This window comes from Octopus sinensis, linkage group LG2 (assembly GCF_006345805.1).
Source record: "Octopus sinensis linkage group LG2, ASM634580v1, whole genome shotgun sequence".
Lineage (NCBI taxonomy): Eukaryota > Metazoa > Mollusca > Cephalopoda > Octopoda > Octopodidae > Octopus > Octopus sinensis.
In genome coordinates this window covers 33,947,939-33,971,629 of record NC_042998.1, presented here as the reverse complement: position 1 = coordinate 33,971,629, position 23,691 = coordinate 33,947,939, and the positions used below count along the sequence as shown (strand labels likewise).

General features: G+C 38.2%; 1 protein-coding gene across 2 annotated transcripts in view; it reads right to left on the bottom strand.

Moving 5' to 3' along the window:
• The window catches only part of LOC115232332 (H(+)/Cl(-) exchange transporter 7), an 89,497-nt gene that overhangs the window by 35,860 nt on the left and 29,946 nt on the right, over positions 1–23,691 (bottom strand). For both annotated transcript variants that reach the window (XM_029802160.2, XM_029802161.2), the window contains exons 10-14: positions 19,111–19,221; positions 17,238–17,292; positions 14,088–14,148; positions 5,872–6,010; positions 2,358–2,451 (exon numbers count right to left, since the gene is read on the bottom strand). In XM_029802160.2, coding sequence (XP_029658020.1) covers positions 2,358–2,451; positions 5,872–6,010; positions 14,088–14,148; positions 17,238–17,292; positions 19,111–19,221 — 460 coding nt within the window. The remainder of the gene's footprint in view (positions 1–2,357; positions 2,452–5,871; positions 6,011–14,087; positions 14,149–17,237; positions 17,293–19,110; positions 19,222–23,691) is intronic.

Sequence of the window (23,691 nt, the reverse complement as noted above, 5' to 3'; positions counted from 1 at the left end):
CTTCCATAGGCTGGTGGGTCGGCAGAATCAATCAGCTTCATCTTTTATCCTTCCAGAATCAATAAACTAAATACTTGTTACATACCGAGATCAATAAACTAAACTTATGTCAGCAATTGGTTCCAACTTAACTCAAAAGAGAAACAGAACGTGGAAAAAAGATCTTTTAAACTTTATTATCTTTTATCTTTTGACTTGCTTCAATCATTGGACTGCAGCCATACAGAGGGGCACTGTCTTGGCAGGCTTAGTCAAAGAAATCAACCCAAATACCTATTTTGTCTTTTAAGCCCTGGTACTTATGCTGTTAACTGTCCTTTTATTGAAATGCAAAATTATGGGGACATAAACAAACCAACACTGAATGTGAAGCAGTGGTGGGGAATACACAGTCATTTGACTGTGGCCATGCTGGAGCACTACCTTTAGTTGAGCAAATCTTTGTAAGTCTAGTACTTGGTCTCTTTTGCCAAAGCGTGAAGTTATGGGGACATAAACACACCAGCATCGGTTGTCAAGCAATATTGGAGGGACAAACACAGACACACAAACATATATACACACACACACACACTATATATATATATATATATACACACACGATGAGCTTCTTCCAGTTTCCGTCTCCTAAATCCACTCACAAGGCTTTGGTTGGGCTGAGGCTATAGTAGAAGACACTTGCCCAAGGTTCCACACAGTGGGACTGAACCTGGAACCATGTGGTTGGTAAGCAAGCTACTAACCACACAGCCACTCCTGTGCCTATATATATATATATATATATATATATTATATATATATATATATATATATATAATATATATTCAGATAAGAGAAGAAATCATTCTGACTATGTTTGCTTGTTACATGGGACGAGATAAATGCAAATTTACCTTAAAAATAACAAACTGAAACAGCTGAAAATGTTTTAACTACAATTAAACTATGACCATTTAATACCAATGATCAACTTCTGATTGTTAATTGTTGCTCCATTTCTTCTCTTATCAGAATATATTAAACTACAGTTTACCATTTAAGTTTCCAACTACTGTTAACCTCATTCCAAGGCCTATACATAGGGAGGTAATACCCCAGTAGCCCCTACGGATACATTTATCCCTTAGATGGTTGCATAACCTATGACTCATAATTTGTTTATATATATATAAATGAGTCATCTAAGAGACCATAAGTCAGAGAAAAGATGCACTCGTATATCTGTCAGTAGAGTGGTTTATATCATTCAAAATATATAGTATTGAATATCCATCACGGCTGGTCTTACCAATTGGTTTTGCGTAAAGAATACAGTGGCTAACTCTGATGAGTGTGAAGTTATATAATTAGTTTGTTATCTAACACTCCATTGTATTCTTTATGCAAAACTGATTGGTAAAACCAGCTGTGATAGATATTTAATACTATACATTTTGGATAATACACACACACAGATTATAGGCTTCTTTCAGATTCCGTCTACCAAATTCACCCACAAGATTTTGGTCAGTCCAAGGCTATAGTAGAAGACACTTAGGCAATGTACCACTAAGGGAGATGGAACTGAGGACCACAAGGTTGGAATAATAATTTCCCAAAAATTGGCAGGGTGGGACCGGTCCATTAAATCTACCTAAGCACTTCATTTTGTTGACCCTGGAAGAATGAAAGACAAAGTCGACCAGAGCACAATTTGAATAGAGCACATAAAGAGCTGGAACAAATGTACATGCACACACATACATTCACTCACACACACACACGTATATACATATGCATAAATACATTATACATACATTTATTCATATATATATATATACATAAATACATTATACATACATTTATATATATATATATATATATACGTTTATGTATTTATTGGCTAAACTGGTAAAATGACCGTTCCTAAATACAACAACATATATATATATATATATATACATATATATATACATAAATACATTATACATACATTTATTCAGATATATCTATACACATTATACGTACATTTATTCGTATATATATATATACACATACATTATACGTACATTTATTCATATATATATATATACATACTTACATTATAAGTACATTTATTCATATATATATATACACACATACACATACACACAGACACCTTTAAAAAAATGGGATTTTACTGATTAGTGTGACATGTGCAATTAGAGATAAACTGGGAGTTGAACAGCAAATCCACTAATACGAGGCTGACAGAGATGAACACTTGAAAAACACATTCATAAAGATGGTAAATACAAAAGCCTATAGGACCGGACACTTGAAACACACAAGAGAATGTTGTCCTCAGTCACACTTTAACAATCCTGTTAAGTACTTACTAGTCTCTTCATGAAACAAACTCTTGACCATTTCCTCTGGTGTCTGAAGTATAATGGTAGCTGTGGAACTGTATTCGCCATCTGCACAATAAAACTACAAGAAAAAAAAACACATACATATATATATATATACATACACATGCATATACATACACAACAAATTAATATATATATATAAATTTTTCTCACTCACACACATGTGTGTGTGAGTGTAGGTTTACCAAAGCCACACTGGCTGAGAGTAATCAACAACCAGAGTAATTTATCTGACTTCATCGTGCTGTGAAATGTTAACAGAAATGACAAAGAGTTCTATAGCAAGACCAGACAAACCTCATATTTTCTACTCCTTTTCCAATACTGGTGTAAGACTGAAGGGTCAGGATAATACATTAACACCCTGAAATTACTCACCACCACCGTCCCCACCTCTGCCTCTTAAACAAGTCAGAGATTTCGTTATGCTTGTTTATTACAGTTTTAGCATAAATTCTTTAGCTGGATGCTCTTCCCATCACCCACTACTTTTGAGGGTCTTTTCCAATTGCATCAAGCCGGGTGAACAGAAACTGTATGGAAGCCCATCAGATGAATTGTGGTAGTAATTCAATAGTTGAGCATCGTCACATACTGCCTGATTGAGAATGAAGTTAAAGGCAAAAATTTTCTGTGGAATTCTCAGCCACTTAAATGGTAATTCAAAGAATAAAAAGTTCAGTTGATTGAACAACAGAAAAGCCATGCAGTTCTATATTTAAGAGATGAGGAATTATGTACATTATATGAGCTGAATAATAATAATAATAATAATAATAATAACAACAACAACAAAAAATACCTTCGGAATAAGAAACCAAGTTCGAAATTTCGCCAAGACACCTGATGAAGGCTGGAGTGTATATCAGCCGAAATGTTGTGTTAACAACAAAGATGAGGACAAATATATGTCAAATGTAAATAATTTAGAAAAGCCATGGTTGAAAATTTCAACCGGGATCCATTTTAATATTGGTTTCAAATTCCAGCACAAGGCCAGCAATTTCAAGGGAAGGATAAAGTCGATTATACTGACCCCAGTTTTAACTGGTTCTTAATTTATTGGCCCCCGAAAGGATGAAAGGCAAAGTCGACCTTAGTATCATTTAAACTCAGAACATGCAGTCAAAGGAAATGCCACTAAGCATTTGGTTATTTTAATTTTTTTTTCCAGAGTGGTAAAGATTCTGCTAGCTCGCCACTTTGGGATCAGTTAAAGATAGTGAAGGCAGCAAGCTTCTTTTGCCTATGCTGGGGAAAATGCTCAGCAGCATTTCATCCGAATTTACATTCTAGGTTCAAATGCTACCAAGGTCAACTGTCTTTCATCCTTTCGGGGTCAATGAAATAAGTACCAGTCTAATCCTGGGGTTGATCTAATCGACTTACTCCCTTGGAACCAAGATTAAGGGTGGTGAAGGCGGCGAGCTGGCAGGATTCTGGGAAAAATATTTGGTGGCATTTCATTGATTTCACAGTCAAATAAGTACCAGTTGAGCACTGAGGTCAATGCAATCAACTGACCCCTCTCCAAACACTGAAGGTCTCATGCCAAAAATTTGAAATCAATCCGATGCCAGCGCCGTCCCGACTGGCTTCTGTGCCGGTGGCACATAAAAAGCACCATCCGAACGTGGCCGTTGCCAGTGCCGCCTTGGCTGGCTTCCGTGCCGGTGGCACAGTAAAAGCTCCAACCGATCGTGGCCAATGCCGGACCCCCCCCCTGGCACCTGTGCAGGTGGCACGTAAAAAGCACCCACTACACTCGCGGAGTGGTTGGCGTTAGGAAGGGCATCCAGCTGTAGAAACTCTGCCAGATCAGTCTGGAGCCTAGTGCAGCCCCTGGCTTCCCAGACCCTGGTCGAACCGTCCAACCCGTGCTAGCGCGGAAAACGGACGTTAAATGATGATGATGATGATGATTAACGATAGGCGGTGAGCTGGCAGAAACATTAGCACACCGGTATTTTGTCTGACTTTATGTTCTGAGTTCAAATTCCACTGAGGTCGACTTTGCCTTGCATCCTTTTGGAGTTGATAAATTAAGTACCATTTGTGTACTGGAGTCGGTCTAATCGACTGGCCCCTTCCCCCAAAATTTTGGGCTCTGTGCCTAGAGTAGAAAATATTTGTTATCCTAAAGGTGGCAAGCAGGCAGAAGTGTTATCATGCCAGGCAAAATGCTAAGTAGTATTTCGTCTGTCTTTACGTTCTGAGTTCAAATTCCACCGAGGTCAACTTCGCCTTTCATCCTTTCGGGGTTGATTAAATAAGTATTAGTTATGCACTGGGGTTGATGTAAATCAACAATCCCTTTGTCTGTCCTTATTTGTCCCCTCTATGTTTAGCCCCCAGTGGGTAATAAAGAAATAAATATTAAAGACAGTAAAAGCTTGCCGCCTATCCTTAATATTACAATGGGAGTGGTCCAAATATTGATCAACAGAATGACAAACAAAATTCTTTGTGGTAATTATTTACAGATCTTACATTCTCCATCCCAATGCTGCTAATGTTAACTTTACCATATCACTACTTGGAACCTTAGGCAAGTGACTTCTACTAGTCTTGGACCAACCAAAAAGCCTTGTGTGTAGATTTGGTTGACAGAAACTGAAAGAAACATGTCGTGTGTGTGTGTGTGTTTGAACCCCACCATATTTGACAACCAGTGTTAGTTTGTTTATGTCTCTGTAACTTAGCAGTTTGGCAAAAGTCACTAATAGAATAAGTACCAGGCTTAAAAAAAAGTACTGGTGGCAATTCATTCAACCAAAAGTTCTACAAGGCGGTGCCCCAGCATGGCCACAGTCTAATGAATGAAACAAGTAAAAGATAATCAATAAAAAGAGTCCTAATGAAGCACTGAGGTCAAGTTAATTAACTCTTTCCTCCCACTAAACCTTTTACTGTGATACCAGCACCAGCACCAGAGGGGTTGTCTTAATTCAGGCAAGACAACAGCCTCAGCATTATGTTGTGTGTTCATTTCCAGCCACCAAAGAGGTTGTCTTATCCCCACATTGTCTCAAAAGTTCATTCCTTTCTTAACACAGCCGGGTGGAAAGACAACCAAAGCCAAAAAGGAGACAGAAGAAAGGGGTGAGAGAAGAAAAAGTGACAGATGAGAGAGTACTGAAGGGGTACCAGAGCAAAAGAATAACAGAAGACAGATGCCATGGAGAGAGGTGCCGTTCGTTGTTGTGGATGGCAGAGACACTGTATAGATGAACAATGATTTGTTGGTGCCTTGTCAAGTCTCAAATCCACTCCTTGTACTCCAAGAGTACAAAGAGAAGGAGCTTCTGATCTCCAGGGAATTCAGTTATGCTGTGGAGCAATCTCTTACACTTCTGAACGTGTCTCAACCAAGTCACCGAGAGTTTAGTACAGCAAGATGTCTATGAACAACTGGAAGCATACCGTGGGTCCAGGAACAAAAGCCAGGCTACATTAATTAACAGAAGAATCAACTTACTTGCATATTATACTGGGCTGGAGCTTCCTTCATTGGTAAACAGTTTTGATTATAATAAATGATCAGGAAACTTAATGCGGCTGTAATCACCGATACTAAGATGGTTTCTAGCACCTGACAAACTTTAGTTTTGATATATCTACAAAAAAAAAAAAAAACAAAGGAGAGAATAACACAGGTGAAATAATGACATTTTAATAACTATTTCACATTTTGTTTCCGTCATTTTGACTTTGACTGTGGCCATGCTGGAGCACCACCTTTAGTCAAACAAATTGACCCCATGATGTTCTTTGTAAGCCTAGTACTTATTCTATCAATCTCTTTTGCCGAACTGCTAGATTATGGGGATGTAAACACCTCAAACACAAACAAATAAATAAATACACACACACACACACATATATATATATATATATATTATATAGAGGGCATTACTATACAATAATGCCACATGTTAGGAGGGACTCTTAAAGTCAAAACTACCAAAATAAATAAATAGAGTCCCTCCTAGCGTGTGGCATTTATGTGTAGTAATGCCCTCTATATAATATAAATAAATATATTTAAGTGAAAAAATTGGTGGATTTTTTCCTCTTATGAGGTTTTTTACGCTAACTACTTGATAAATTCTTATAAAGATTTTATCCTATTTTTAAATTGTATATATATATATATATATATATATATGTATACTATTAAATCTTTCTTTCGAGATATATGGGCTGTAACTGAGAAGTGCTCGGAATAAGTCCAAGACAAACAATAACTGAAGAGGTAAACTCAGAAATAAAGTTTAGGTCAATCAGCAAAATCCCAAATGGAAAACAGACGTAAAGTTTTTAAAACATTTTAAAAAATACACATACATTAATACATATTAATAGAAATCAATACAAATATATATATATATATATTCGTAGGTGTGGGCATGGCTGTGTGGTTAGGGAGCTTGCTTCCTAGTTATATGGTTTCGGGTTCAGCCCCACTGCGTGGCACTTTGGGTAGGTGTCTTCTACTATAGTCCCGAGCCGACCGGAGCTTTGTGATTGAATTCGGTAGGCGGAAGTTACTGCCGTGTATGTATATGTGTGTGTAGGTGCTCAGTGCCTCTCCGAAAGAGAGAGAGGGATATGTGTATATATAAAAGCATAACATATAAATATATAAATAAAAATATAAATCAAAAGGACGTAAAAATACGCGAGATATAAGTATGGTGAATGCAAATGAAAGAGGACACATTAATAGAAACAGAGACTGAAGATAAAATGATAAACTACCTACGGAAAAAGATACAACATAGATAAATTATATAAGAAGGTGAGATAGATCAAAAGAAATTAACCTAAGCAGGCTAAAGAAAAATTAAACATATTTTCCTTCTACTTTGAACACTAGTTACCTGAAGTGACTCCTGCCAGAAATGTTGCCTGAAATGACTCCCACCTGAAATGTTGCCTGAAATGACTCCCGCCTGAAATGACTCCTACTCAACACAAGCCAACACACAGACTCACACACATAAAACTGGCATTCCGTCAGTTATGATGACGAGGGTTCCAGTTGATCCAATCAACGGAACGGCCTGCTCAGGAAATTAATGTACAAGTGGCTGAGTGCTCGACAGTCATGCGTATCCCTAAACCTATTTCTCAAGGGATTCAGCACGACACAGAATGTGACAAAGCTGGCCCATTGAATTACAGGTACAACTCAGTATAGCCAGGTGAGTGAACTGGAACAGTGTGACATAGAGTGTCTTGCTCAAGGACAAAATGAATTATCGAGACTCAAGCTTATGACCTTACAACCTATTTCTTTACTACCCACAAGGGGCTAAACACAGAGGGGACAAACAAGGATAGACATAGGGATTAAGTCGATTACATCGACCCCAGTGTGTAACTGGTACTTATTTAATCGACCCCGAAAGGATGAAAGGCAAAGTTGACCTTGGCGGAATTTGAACTCAGAACGTAGCAGCAAACGAAATACCGCTAAGCATTTCGCCCGGCGTGCTAACAATTTTGCCAGCTCATCCACCTAGACCTTACAACCATCAGCAGAATATCCTAACCACCAAGCCATGCACCTTCACCACACACACACACACACGCATGCGCACACACAATGAATAGCATCAACTTCAGTTATAAAATGGCCAAATCAAAATGTTGGACGATTTAGACATTTATAAATAAGTCTTTGAATAGGAAAGAAGCCAAGTCTTTGGCAGGCATTATGACCCTAGGGCTTCAGATAAACGCCTATTAGATTAATAATCGGCAGTGTACTTTTACATATAAATATATATGTGCATGTGTGTATACATATATATATACATATTGCCTTTAGGAGATTGCTGATGAAAATAGAAAAGTAAAATATGGATCTTGGAGACATGGACAGTGCTGTAAAGATGGTGTGAGTTTGATGTGTAAATACAGCTGGAAGTCAGATATTTGGCAGGCAGTCTGGACAAATTTTTAAAAAAAAATTGGAGAAAGGAATTCTTCTACTTCTTTTCTTCCTTTCTTAATTACAACACATGTGTACTTTTAAGTGAGATTGGCTGATTCTATTCAGATGCGTGAATGCGTGCACATGTATGTATGTATCTATTCAAATAGGAATGCATATATTTCGTACGGAAATTTTGCTGCTCTCTGTAATAATTGAACTATATGTGTTAATCTACCATATATAGACAGGGAGAGAGAGAGAGAGAGAGAAATAATTATGCAATTATGAGACTGAGTTTAATTCAATTATGTAGCACCAAGGATGAGTGCCTTCTGCAGTAAAATTATAAATATATATATAATAGTTGCAGGAGTGGCTGTGTGGTAAGTGGCTTGCTTACCAACCACATGGCCCCGGGTTCAGTCCCACTGCGTGGCACCTTGGGCAAGTGTCTTCTACTATAGCCTCGGGCCGACCAAAGCCTTGTGAGTGGATTTGGTAGACGGAAACTGAAAGAAGCCCGTCGTATATATGTATATATATGTGTGTGTGTGTTTGTGTGTCTGTGTGTCCCCCTAGCATTGCATGACAACCGATGCTGGTGTGTTCATGTCCCCGTTACCTAGCGGTTTGGCAAAAGAGACCGATAGAATAAGTACTGGGCTTACAAAAGAATAAGTCCCGGGGTCAAGTTGCTCGATTAAAGGCGGTGCTCCAGCATGACCGCAGTCAAATGACTGAAACAAGTAAAAGAGTATATAATAGTTGCAAGAGTGGCTGTGTGGTAAGTGGCTTGCTTACCAACCACATGGTTCCTGGTTCAGTCCCACTGTGTGGCACCATGGACAAGTGTGTTCTATTATATGTTTTCTACTTCATTTGATGTGTGTGTCCCTTCCACGTAAATTAAATTGCATTTTTTTAGCTCTGCTTTAGGATATACAGTGTGTTGTTTCTTATCTGTTAAGCTGACAACCTAGAAGATTTATTAGAATGGCTTTTATCATTTCGTTGTATCTGTTTACAGAGATGCCATGTAAACTGTTTGATAAGAGTTGTCTGTTTTGTATTTCAAAATAATCTACCTCTTTGTCACTGATTATAGAGTTTTGAAATTAAAAATGTCGCTCCTGAAAAAGCCTCACAACTTCTGGAATTCAACTTGTATGACTTTAATTTAGTTTGGTATAGTGAAGAATTAATACTTTGTAAATAAATGAAGTCAATAGACTTAGATTATGGTGATAAAAGCATCATTTAGAAAAATATTTATAAATGTAGGTAAAGAAAAAGACTAAAATATCGTTTAAAAACTGCATAAAAATAAAATAATGAGCAAAACTGAAAAATAATGGAATAGGTTTAAGAAATTGAATTTTAGCTAAAACACACACACACACATATACACAAAGGCTTTTATTGGCCTAGGGTTATGGAAGAAGACACTTGCCTAAGGTGCTATGCAGTGGGACTGAACCTGGAACCATGTGGTTGGGAAGCAAGCTTCTTACCACATAGCCACATCTGCAATTAGTGCTCAGTTGATACTTATTTTATCAACTTGAAAAGCATGGAAGGCAAAGCTAACCTCGGCAGAATTTGAACTCAGAATGTAAAGATGGACGAACTGCCATTCAGCCTTTCCTCTGACATGGTAACGTCCTGTCAGGCTGAATGAGTGAAAATATCAAAAAGGATTTTTGATTGCCTAGACTTTAAACTGTTCATAAAAAATGCTTAAAAATTTCTTTGAAAATCTATAAAGATAAATTTTACAAGTATTAAAATGTCTTATTAAAGCATCTGTGGAGGCGCAATGGCCCAGTGGTTAGGGCAGTGGACTCGCGGTCGTAGGATCGCAGTTTCGATTCCTAGACCAGGCATTGTAAGTGTTTATTGAGCGAAAACACCTAATGCTCCACGAAGCTCCAGCAGGGGGTGGTGGTGAACCCTGCTGTACTCTTTCACCACAACTTTCTCTCACTCTTTCTTCCCGTTTCTGTTGCACCTGTATTTCAAAAGGGCCAGCCTTGTCACACTGTGTGTTATGCTGAATTAAGGGTACACGTGTCTGTGGAGTGCTCTGCCACTTGCACATTAATAAATGAGCTGCGACATCACTGGTGCCAAGCTATATCGGCCTTTGCCTTTCCCTTGGATAACATTGGTGGCGTGGAGAGGGGAGGCTGGTATGCGTGGGTGACTGCTGGTCTTCCATAAACAACCTTGCCCAGACTTATGCCTCGGATGGTAACTTTCTAGGTACAATCCCATGGTCATTTATGACCGAAGCGAGTCACAAATATTAAAGCATCTAATTTCTTTAATGAAATAAATTAAAGTATTTGTAATTCTAAATACAGATTTTAGTCCTTCTTTATGTCTGTCCATCATTGAACTAATAATTTCAAAAGTGGCTTTTTATTTTGTTTGTAACTCACTTTTTAAAAATACCAGAAAATTATTCCCTTCTGTAAAAACCCATTTTTATAAGCACCAGCTCCTGTAACAAATTCTTTCTATATTTTTCTTTCAGGCGTACATGAACTGCCCTGCCAATTTAGTTGCTAATGACCTGAACATTACAAGGATGTACTAGTTTGTTTACCAGGAAATATGACCTGATATAATTAATCTACAATTATTTTACATAAATTACAGATAACCTTATTATTTTATCTGAATTTCAATTACAAAAACTTATAAACTTTGTCAAAACAACAGTTCGTAGTTACCAGCTTTTTAATAAACAAACTACAAAACCTGAACACATTTATCTACATTCTCTTTTTTTTCTCTCTCACAAACTTAAAGCTGTGTCTGTCCATTCTATCCATTACTTTTTTGTTTTACCTTCATAAAACTTAAATATTGAGATCTGTGAATCCTTTCAAAACAGCATTTATATTGATCACTTGAGTTAATGGGGAAGGGCATTTGTTAGGGAGCTTTTGGAAAAACCTAGACAGTGAGCAGAATGACCTTAACGAAACAGCCATTTTATCTCGATTAGGGAGCAAGTATTTAAGAAAAAGTGGAAGTGAATTGGTAGCACAATTAGAAAAGACACACCAAATGTGGCGAAAAGTGCTTTTACAGTGGAATCCGGATGGATATAGAATGAGAGGTAGGCCTAAGAACTCGTGGCGTAGATCAATACAAAAGGAACTAGAGAAAGGGGGACATTCATGGCAGAGTAATAAGTACAGAAGCCAAAAATTATGCGACATGGAATTCAACTATAAGTGGCCTATACTCCATGTTGGAGGGTTAAAGGCATAAAAAAAGAATTCATAAAACTCATTGGAATTTGAATATCTATTTCTTTACTACCCACAAGGGGCTAAACAAAGAAGGGACAAACAAGGACAGACAAACGGATTAAGTCGATTACATCGACCCCAGTGCGTAACTGGTACTTATTTAATCGACCTCAAATGGATGAAAGGCAAAGTTGACCTCGGCGGAATTTGAACTCAGAACGTAGCGGCTGACGAAATACCGCTAAGCATTTCGCCCGGCATGCTAACGTCTCTGCCAGATCGCCGCTGGAATTGGAATATCACAGACACGTTAATGTGCCGGGAAAAATGCTTCCTGCATTTTGTTCATCTTTACGTTCTGAGCTCAAATACTGCCATGGTCAACTTCACTTTTCATCCTTTCTGGGTCAATAAAATAGGTACCAGTCATGGACTGGGTTGATGTAATTGACTCACTCCTATTCTGAAATTGCTGGCCTTGCATCAAAATTTGAAATCAATATTACAGACATGAGAGAACATCTTGGCAATTAGTCTTTTTCTCTCAGCATTCCTACAATAATCTTAAATGCGAAAAACCTTATCAGGAATTTAAAGACCCTGCCTCTAGGAATTTTCCATTTCTAAATTATAGATTCAACAAATAACACCCTAATTTTGCATTCATTTAATAATACTGCATGGCTGAAACAACAAGCAATTGTAATTCTCAGTGATTTAACATCGTCTACTTTAATAGAGACAAAACCAGTTAATTAACCTTTTCAATACATTATAAGTTATAGCTGCTTGAATTATAATTGAGTTTCATGCTAATTACTATTCAAGTGATTAAAACAGCAAAGCAACATCACAAGATATACCATAAGCAAAAATGTTTACAAACACATTGAAATACGATTTGCCAACAGTGCATTAAGATTGGATTGGTTGCCAAAAACCTAAGATAAGGAACCCACACATGCATCTATTCGATTGTCATGAGAATATGTGACATTTTCATCTCTTCACAAGCAAACCTTGTTTTCTAGTTTTCAGTACTATATATATATATATATATATATATATGTAGGTCCCGGGTTGATTCGGGGTTAACCACAGTAAGTAAGGTACTCAATACATAGCAGAGTAAAATTAATTTATTATATAGAAGGAGCTTCTACAGGACTAGTACTGTTTCATTCAAGAGAAATCTTCAGAAACAGTACTAGTCCTGTAGAAGCTCCTTCTATATAATAAATTATATATATATATATATATATATATATATATATTATATATATATATATATATATATAATGCATTTCTAAATCTTTCTGAGAGATTTAGAAATTTATTATTTCTATTTTTGAAATCAATGAATGTATTTCACTTGAATTACTATATTTTTACAAGGGCTAGATAGACATCGACAGCTAAGCAAGCCATGCTACTCCAGACTGAAGACGAGAAACGACTCAGAAACTAGTCTCTGGATGCTGGCTTTGCTGGGTGGGGGTGCTTGTCACCCCTTGTAAACATAAGGATACATGAAATGTGTCAAGGCCGACAGGAAGTGGTGCTGCTTCCTAGGGTTAAATAGCAGTAGCATTATTCCCTCTCATGAGACTGTCACATTAAGTTGACAGCATACAACTACTTTATATATATACATATATATATCATCATCATCATCATCATCATCATCATTTAGCGTCCGTTTTCCATGCTAGCATGGGTTGGACGGTTCTACTGGGGTCTGTGAAGCCAGAAGGCTTCATCAGGCCCAGTCAAATCTGGCAGTGTTTCTACGGCTGGATGCCCTTCCTAACGCCAACCACTCCGTGAGTGTAGTGGGTGCTTTTTACGTGCCACCCGCACTGGTGCCAGACAGAGCTGGCAAACGGCCACGAACGGATGGTGCTTTTTATGTGCCACCGGCACGAGGGCCAGGCGAGGCTGGCAACGGACACGAAACGGGGCGGTGCTGGCAACGGTCGCGAAACGGAAAGTTCTCTTACATGCCACCGGCACTGGTAACACATCTGCAATTTCCATTGATCGATTTCCATTGATCGATTTCGATTCTGATCCTCACTTGCCTCAATGGGTCTTCACAAGCAGAGTTTCGACATGCCACCGGCACTGGTAGCACATCCGCAATTTCCATTGATCGATTTCGATTCTGATATATATATATCAATTGTCAAGTGGCAGTTGGGGACAAAGAGAGGTGCAGACACATACATACATACATACACACATACATACATACATACAATGGGTTTCTTTCAGCTTCTGTCCACCAAATCCACTTGCAAGGCTTTGGTTGGCCTACGACTATAGTAGAAGACACTCGCCAAAAATATCACTCAGTGGGACAGAACTCAGAGTAATGTGGTTGGGAAGCAAGCTTCTTACCACACAGCCACACCTGGGCCTAATTTGCTTATAAAAAGGGGGAAAAGGGGCATTAAAAAAACGAGAAAGAAAATCAAGTGTACTTACTTTTGACGAAATATCGTCAATCTATGATTAATACTATTGAACAGGGAGCCTAGTAATCCACCTGCAAATGGGAGAAAAGAAAAATAGGGGACATTTTATTTCAACATTATCATACAGTGATTTTGAAGTTTCAGTTTTTAAAAGTCAGATATCCTCTCAAACATTAGCAATTTTCACCGATGAGGATTAGTTAAGCCAATGAGGGAGCCCTTGTGTGGATGAAATAGCAATCAAATCTCACTTAAATCATACAAAATAATTTTTGAAAATGATGGTCACATTGGACAATGTAGTATTGGATCATCATCATCTATTGTCAATTTTCCATGTTGGCTTGAGTTTGACGGTTTGACAGGAGCTGGCAAACCGGAGTGCTGCATTGGCCTCTAATTGTCTATTTTGGCAAGGTTTCTAAGGCTGAATGTCCTTCCTAACTACCAGTCATCTCACAGTGTTCTGGGTGCTTTTAATGTGGCACCAGCACAGTTGCTACTTATGTGACACTATACTGCTAATATTTCTAAGAAACCCATTGTAACAAATGTTGCTGTACAACAACTGTTGTTATAAAATTTTAATGCACGAACAGAATGACTGATGCTAATCATCATCATTGTCGTTTAACATCCGCCTTCCATGCTGGCATGGGTTGGACGATTTGACTGAGAACTGGCAAGCTGGGAGGGTGTACCAGGCTGATTTGGTAAAGTTTCCACACCTGGAAGCCCTTCCTAACGCCATCCACTCAAAGAGTGTAGTGGGTGCTTTTTACATGCCACTGGCATGGGAGCCAGTCATGTGGCACTGGCATCGGCCATGCTCAAATGCCAGTGGTTGGCTAATGTGTGAGATTGTGGTACCAGTGCCGGTGGCACGTGGCACATAAGAAAACCATCCGAACGTGGCCGTAGCCAGTACCGCATCGACTGGCCTCCGTGCTGTGGGCACGTAACAAGCACCATCCGATCGTGCCGTTTGCCAGCCTCATCTGGCACCTGTGTCGGTGGCACATAAAAACACCATCCGAGCGTGGCCGTCTGCCAGCCTCGTCTGGCACCTGTGTCGGTGGCACATAAAAACACCATCCGAGCGTGGCCGTCTGCCAGCCTCGTCTGGCACCTGTGTCGGTGGCACATAAAAACACCATCCGAGCGTGCCGTCTGCCAGCCTCGTCTGGCACCTGTGTCGGTGGCACATAAAAACACCATCCGAGCGTGGCCGTTTGTCAGCCTCGTCTGGCACCTGTGTCGGTGCACATAAAATCACCCACTACACTCTCGGAGTGGTTGGCGTTAGGAAGGGCATCCAGCTGTAAAACACTGCCAGATCTGACTGGACTGGTGCAGCTTTCGGGCTCCCCAGACCCCAGTTGAACCGTCCAACCCATGCTAGCATGGAAAGCGGACGTTAAATGATGATGATGATGATGATGATACCAACTACACAAGTAAGGGAAGAATAAAATATAAAACCAACCCAAAGTAAAACATTAATTTTGAAGTATTCGTTACCAACCTGGTTGAAACTGCCTCAGGTTCGGTAGTACAAATGTCTTGTTTTCATAAGTTTTAAATTAAAATCTTCCAATAAAACCTTAGTCACAATTTATGTTCCTAACACTAACTGAATGATAGCTAAGTTATTTTACTAAATTTTTTTGTTATATTTAAAATCAATTGAAAGAAACACAGAGCATCTCAGCAGAAATATGGTAACAAAAGGGTTTAAATATAGAATAGAGAAACAATTCTTAACCCTTTTGATACCAACCTGACTGAAACCACCTCTGGCTCTGAATACAAATGTCTTGTTTCATAAGTTTTGAATTAAAATCTTCCACCAAACCTTAGTCGCAATTTATGTTCCTAACACAAGCTGAATGATAACTAAGTTATTTTACTAAATTCTTTGTTATATTAGAGCATCTCAAAATAAATACGGTAAAAAAATGGGTTAAATATGGCACTAAATAAAACAGGTTCATAATTATATGTAATAAAATATTAAGCATGTGTTTTATTATATCAATTATGAATCTTCTCTGAATTAATTAAATCTTACACTTCTGTAATACAAAATAACTACAGCTTACTAAAAAAAAATAAAAAATAAAGCATTAATAGTGCATAAAGAAATGAAAACGGATGCAGCTTGTATTAACCTATTTGTGCCGAAATTTTTCTAGTGAATGAAATTGCCTGAAAATTGACAGATTCTATTATTTTGACCTAAATAACAACTGGAAACAATTTCATTGAAATCCGTTTGATGCAGACAGCATATGCGTTAAGAATGTTTCATTCTTTGATACACAATTCACAATTTGTATCAAGTATTTGATTTATACCCTTGTAAATTAAGGGTCGGTTTAAATGGACGATCGGCATGAACGGGTTAAGAAGTTATGAGTGTATATATTATACTATATGAGCCGGTAGAATCATTAGTTTAACAGTATTTCATTAGTCTTCACATTCAAATTCCACCAAAGTCAGTTTTGTCTTTCATACTTTTGGGGTTGATGAAATAAGTACCAGCTGAATACTGGTGTCGAAATTGCTGGCTTTGTGCCAGAATTTGAAATTAATATATGTGAGTTTAATAAAATGCATTTTTTTGTAAAACATAACAGTTGACCTTCAAGTCAAACAATAACATTTTCTTTTTTTCAGAGATGAGGAATTATTTACATTATTTACATTTGACAGATATTTGTCCTCATCTTGTTGGTTGTTAACACGTTTCGGCTGATATACCCTCCAGTCTTCATCAGGTGCCTTGGGGGAAATTTCGAACCTCGGTTCTCATCCTAAGGTATTTTTATTATTATTATTGTTATTTAGGTCACTGCTTGGAATCGAACTCAGAATCTTGGGGTTAGTAGCCCGCACTCTTAATGAAGGATAGGAAAATATTAGATTTATAAGCCCTAAAATTCACTCCATAATTGCCCACGGGCATATGGCATACTAACCCCAAGATTCCAAGTTCGATTCCAAGCAGTGACCTGATTAATAATAATAACATTGAAAAATATCTGGAGGGGATATCAGCCAAAAAGTGTTAACAACAAACAAGATGAGGACAAATATCCATCAAATGTAAATAACTTATTTATAATGAATTAATTTAGATAATGGATATACTCACCAACTACTCCCATCAATATAAAAATTACTAATTCCTGACCAGAGTAATAATTAAACTGAAAAAAAAAAAAAAAAAAAAAACACACAGAGGGGTTAATAAATTGATGTGAAAACATAGACAAAGAAAGGCTTTATAATCTGGTAAATTTTCAATAATAAAACATGCCAAAGTAGATAGTGGTTCTCAATGCAGTCGTCTTGTTCACCAGCTCCTGTCAACCTGTCCCAATCCATGCTAACAGGGAAGACGGATGATAAATTATGACAATGATAATATTACTGATACATGGTGTAGATAAAACATTATAAAGAATTTATCAAGCTATTAATATACTCTCTTTTACTCTTTTACTTGTTTCAGTCATTTGACTGCGGCCATGCTGGAGCACCGCCTTTAATCGAGCAACTCGACCCCAGGACTTATTCTTTTGTAAGCCCAGTACTTATTCTATCGGTCTCTTTTGCCGAACTGCTAGGTAACGGGGACATAAACACACCAGCATCGGCTGTCAAGCAATGCTAGGGGACAAACACACACACACGCATATATATATATATATATATATATATATATATACACATATATACGACGGGCTTCTTTCAGTTTCCGTCTACCAAATCCACTCACAAGGCTTTGGTCGGCCCAAGGCTATAGTAGAAGACACTTGCCCAAGGTTCCACGCTGTGGGACTGAACCCGGAACCATGTGGTTGGTAGACAAGCTACTTACCACACAGCCACTCCCGCGCTTATATAAGTTACCTTTTTTTTTATTGTATCATGGGAGGGTCATTATGTCAGTAATAGCATTTTTATTTGTTTCAGTCATTGGACTGGCCATGCTGGGGCACTGGCATGGCCAAAATCATGCAAATCGGCCCCACTACTTATTTTTTGGAGTTTGGTACTTCAATTGGTCTCTTTCACCAGACGGCTAAGTTATGGGGATATAAACAAACCAACACTAGTTGTCAAGCAGTGGAGGGGTGACAAACACACACACATATACTCTAAACTAACAACACCAATACATGCCCAACTAATAACCCCCACCTTCCAAATAGAACAGGCAATGACCAAAACAACAAGTAAAGAAACTGACCAGCTAAAGCATAACACCTTACATCTTTTTGAGCCCCTAAATAATTCCATTACAAAAAAATCTGGCACATCCAGTTACCAAGTTTTTAAATATTGGACTAAACTTTGAACCTTTGACCTTTATGTTGTCAAAGCAAAGGATTAACCCTTTAGCATTTAAACCGGCCATATCCGGCCAAAAGTATTCTGCTTGTTTTATGTTCAAACTGGCCAGATCTGGTCTTTCATACCAACCCTACAATATCATCTTAAAAATTAACAACTACCTCATCAAAATCTCATAACTACAAGATAATGCATGATTAGTTCAAAACAATGTGGATAAAAAAGCATTAACTTGGGAAGAATAATGTGAACACTAAAGGGTTAAATCCAATAAAACCAAAAATAACTAAAATTACTGACACATCCTGTATGTACGTACGTACGTACATACCTACCTCAGAAGACGCCCAAGGTATCGTGCAGTGGGACTGAACCCAGTACCATGAGGTTAGGAAGCAAACTTCTTACCACTGAGCCACACCTTGATTATTTTCAAAACTAAATGAAACACACACACACAGTGTATATTGTTAGGATTATGATAAAGAAATGGTGAAGGAGAACACCAAAGAAATGTGTAGGAATAACAACGACAGGTCTCGAAATTTCGTATGAAAATTTGCTAACCTGTATAACGAGTTCACCTATTGTAACAGGAAATTAGGTAAAAAAATCTACGTTAGAAGGAAAAGAAAATTCAAATAAAAAAACAAAAAAATGATACTTACAGTAAATTTTCCAAAATTTATTAAACCTGGATATGTCAACTCCCAAGGATGTTGTTTTATATAACTTCGGACTATATTAAGTGTAAATGTTGACATCATTGAACAGAAAAACTGGAAAAAAGAAAATTATATATAAGAATGTGTGTGATGGCATTTGAATTGAAAAGGAGAGAACTTTATAATCTTAATACATGAATGTGTACAATGGTATTGCAGTTAAGATGCTGGAATCATAACCACCTGGTCGTTAGTTCAAAAAATTACTTCACCTGTTTTATTGTGCTTTTGAGCAGGGCACATAACAATCAGTCCCAGCTTCCCTGATGGACAGGAAGCCCCCCCCCCCTGTTTTTTACTTCAAAGTTGAACAGGTTATTGCTAAGGGCATCCAACACAACTGCACAAGCAAGTTTAGTTTTCAATGGGAAATTTAATAGGAAAAGAGAAGCAAACGTTTACATGGGCTCTGCCCCCTTGGTTATGAAAAGAAATTTCATAACAAATAGTAAGACTTGTAACAGGATGAAGGTCTCTGGAACACTTGAGGGGTGCCAGTCTTATCGTGATACATTCAATTATGTCGAAAGGAAAACTTTGACTATCTTCAACAGCAATAAATAATATTTTATTTTGGTCTGGATTTGCAAATAAAGATATATATACGTATATTTTTCTTCAGGACGAACCAGTAGCCAAAGCCATAAAATTATTCACAATAGTTAACTTGTGTGAGCCAAAATGCTGTCTCCGTTCTCGCATAGAAGGGGGCTTCTTTACGTATTGGGTTTTCTTTAAGAGAACCTTGAGTCGTGTCCACTCGATTCGGCTGCAGCTTCTAGAAGACAGATCTAACAGGAATACTTTCTGTTGGTAGTTCTCTGTGCATGTGCATGAGGGAACTTCCGGCGGCCTACTGGAAGCAATCAAACTCTGCGCATGCGTGCTGAAAACTTCCAAAATAGCGTCACTACAGACTCTATGGAAAAACGAAGAAAGGTGAATGGTGTGTCAACCAATGAAACCAGTGATAAAGCGATTGTGACCGAGCATTGTTCTAGGTTTGCAGATCATTTGATACAGATATCTGAGAACCAACCTGCTGACAGAAGCACAGAGCAGACACCGTCTTGTGGCCAATGATGCGAAAAAAATGTCACAGCAAACCACCTTTTGCTATGTTCCATGAACCAGTAACATTCCTTGCTGATCAGAAGATATGATGCCATTTGTCCCTCTGCAGCTGGAGGATTTAAGACCTATGATAGAAATGAAATGCAAAAGACCGAGAGCCTTGTTTCATACAAAACACAACAGACTATATCAGGGTTTGTGTTAAGTCACAGTCTGGTTGGAAATGATGTCTATCATATTATTATTATTATTCTTATCTACTCTAGGCATATGGCCTGAAATTTTGGGGGAGGAGGCCAGTCGATTAGATTGACCCCAGTATGCAACTGGTACTTAATTTATCGACCCCGAAAGGATGAAAGGCAAAGTTAACCTTGGCGGAATTTGAACTCAGAACATAGCGGCAGACAAAATACCTATTTCTTTACTACCCACAAGGGGCTAAACACAGAGAGGACAATCAAGGACAGACAAACGGATTAAGTCGATTATATTGACCCCAGTGTGTAACTGGTACTTATTTAATCGACCCCGAAAGGATGAAAGGCAAAGTTGACCTCGGCAGAATTTGAACTCAGAACGTAAAGACAGATGAAATACCACTAAGCATTTCGCCCGGCTTGCTAATGTTTCTGCCAGCTCACCACCTTATCATACTATTAACCACAGAATTATTAACCATAGTGCCAACAACCACCTTGAGCACCTTTTTGAGCTCCTTATGTCTAACACATGTGGGCATGCCTACAAAGTCAGAAAACAGCACAGTTCCCATGACTCTTGGAAAGATTTTTTTCACACTCAGAGTTGCTGAAACAAACTACCTGCATCAGTTGTTAGCTGATGAGACATTGCATCCTTTAAAACCTCCGTGCTTCTTGAAATTCACCAACACTACACCTCATATCCACCCAACTCCATGCCCATGCACACACGTATATCATGACACAAACTCTGTTCACTTTCCTGACATTTGTACATAATCCTATGTTCTGTACGTGCACCTGAACACTGTACACAATAATTTTATTATTATTATATCAACAGAATATACTCTTACTCTTTTACTTGTTTCAGTCATTTGACTGCGGCTATGCTGGAGCACCGCCTTTAGTCGAGCAAATCGACCCCAGGACTTATTCTTTAGAAGCCTATTACTTATTCTATCGGTCTTTTGCCGAACCGCTAAGTTACGGGGACATAAACACATGAGCATCAGTTGTCAAGTGATGTTGGGCAGACAAACACAGACACAGACACACACACATATATATATATATATATATACACACATATATACGACTGGCTTCTTTCAGTTTCCGTCTACCAAATCCACTCACAAGGCTTTGGTTGGCCTGAGGCTATAGTAGAAGACACTTGCCCAAGGTGCCATGCAATGGGACTGAACCTGGAATCATATGGTTGGTAAGCAAGCTACTTACCACACAGCCACTCCTGCACCTGGTTATATGATATATGGTTATATGATCTGAAGAAATTAAGAGGGATTAAAATGACACTGACATAAACTAGCTCTGCATGTAAAGTAGATATCCAATACAGGGCAGAGCAATATTGTTGCAACCAAACAAAAAATATTAAGTCATTTGGTGTCTGCATGAGAATTATTTTAAAAGCAAGGCCACTGATGTATATGACCAGTGGGTCAAATACTTGAGAGTACAGACAGCTAAACAGGAAAAAAAAAAAAATACTTTATTGTTTGCAAGTAGGTGGCAGTGCATGGACAAAGGCAATTTGTGAAGTTGAATATGTGCAGCAAGACAAGCTGTAGTGACAAACAAACCATGGTGAAACATACTTTCAGGCAACAAACCACAGAAGAAAATACACCCAGGTAAACAATAAAGAAACAAGCCTAGATAATATAGTTCTATATTTAAGAAAAATGAGAAATTATGTACATTATTTACATTTGACGGATATTTGTCCTCATCTTGATTGTTGTTAACACAACGTTTCAGCTGATATACCCTCCAGACTTCATCAGGTGTCTTGGGGAAATTTCAAACTTGGGTTCTCATTCCTAAGGTATTTTTCGATGTAATTATTATTATTATTATTTTAATATTATTATCCACTATGTCATATGCCCGTGGGCATATGGCATAGTGGTTAAGAGCGCAGGCTACCAACCCCAAGATTCTGAGTTCAATTCCAGGCAGTGACCTTAATAATAATAACATCGAAAAATACCTAAGGAATGAGAAGTCAGGTTCGAAATTTCCCCAAGACATCTGATGAAGGCTGGAGGGTATATCAGCTGAAACATGTTAACAACAAACAAGATGAGGACAAATATCCGTCAAATGTAAATAATGTAAACACAGAGAAACACATACACAGATTACAAGCTAAATGTCCAAAAAAGAGAATAGTAGTAACATACACATGAATATAGACAACATTAGTTTCAAATTTTGGCAAAGGGCCAGAAATTTGAGGGAGAGGAGTTAAGTTGATTACATCAACCCCAGTGTTCAACTGGTACTTATTTTATCAACCCTGAGAGGACAAAAGGCAAAATTGACCTTGGTGGAAATTGAGCTTAGAATGTAAAGATGGGCAAAATGTCAGTAAGCATTTTGCCCATCTGGCAGAACTGTTAACAGGCTGGGCAAAATGCCTTATATTTAGACAATAATAAGGCAGGGAGCTGGAAGAATCAGAAACATGGTGGACAAAATGCTTAGCAGTATTTCTTCCAGTTTTATATTCTGAGTTCAAATGCCATTAGGGTCACCTTTGCCTTTCCTCTTTTCATGGGCAATAAAATAAATACCAGTTGAGCACTGGGGGGAGGGGGTCGATATAATTGACTTACCCACTTCTCTGAAATTGCTGGCCTTGTGCCATGATTTGAAATCAGTTTTATGAGGAATCATGTGATCACACAAATACTTGAGAAATCACATTTATTCAACTACAAGTTCACATAACAGCATAGGGAGTCACGTGTCCACACAACATAGGGAGTCACGTGTCCACACAACATAGGGAATCACGTGTTCACATAACACAGGGAATCACGTGTTCACATAACACAGGGAATCACGTGTTCACATAACACAGGGAATCACGTGTTCACATAACACAGGGAATCACGTGTTCACATAACACAGGGAATCACGTGTTCACATAACACAGGGAATCACGTGTTCACATAACACAGGGAATCACGTGTTCACATAACACAGGGAATCACGTGTTCACACAACATAGGGAATCACGTGTTCACATAACACAGGGAATCACGTGTTCACATAACACAGGGAATCACGTGTTCACATAACACAGGGAATCACGTGTTCACATAACACAGGGAATCACGTGTTCACATAACACAGGGAATCACGTGTTCACATAACACAGGGAATCACGTGTTCACATAACACAGGGAATCACGTGTTCACATAACACAGGGAATCA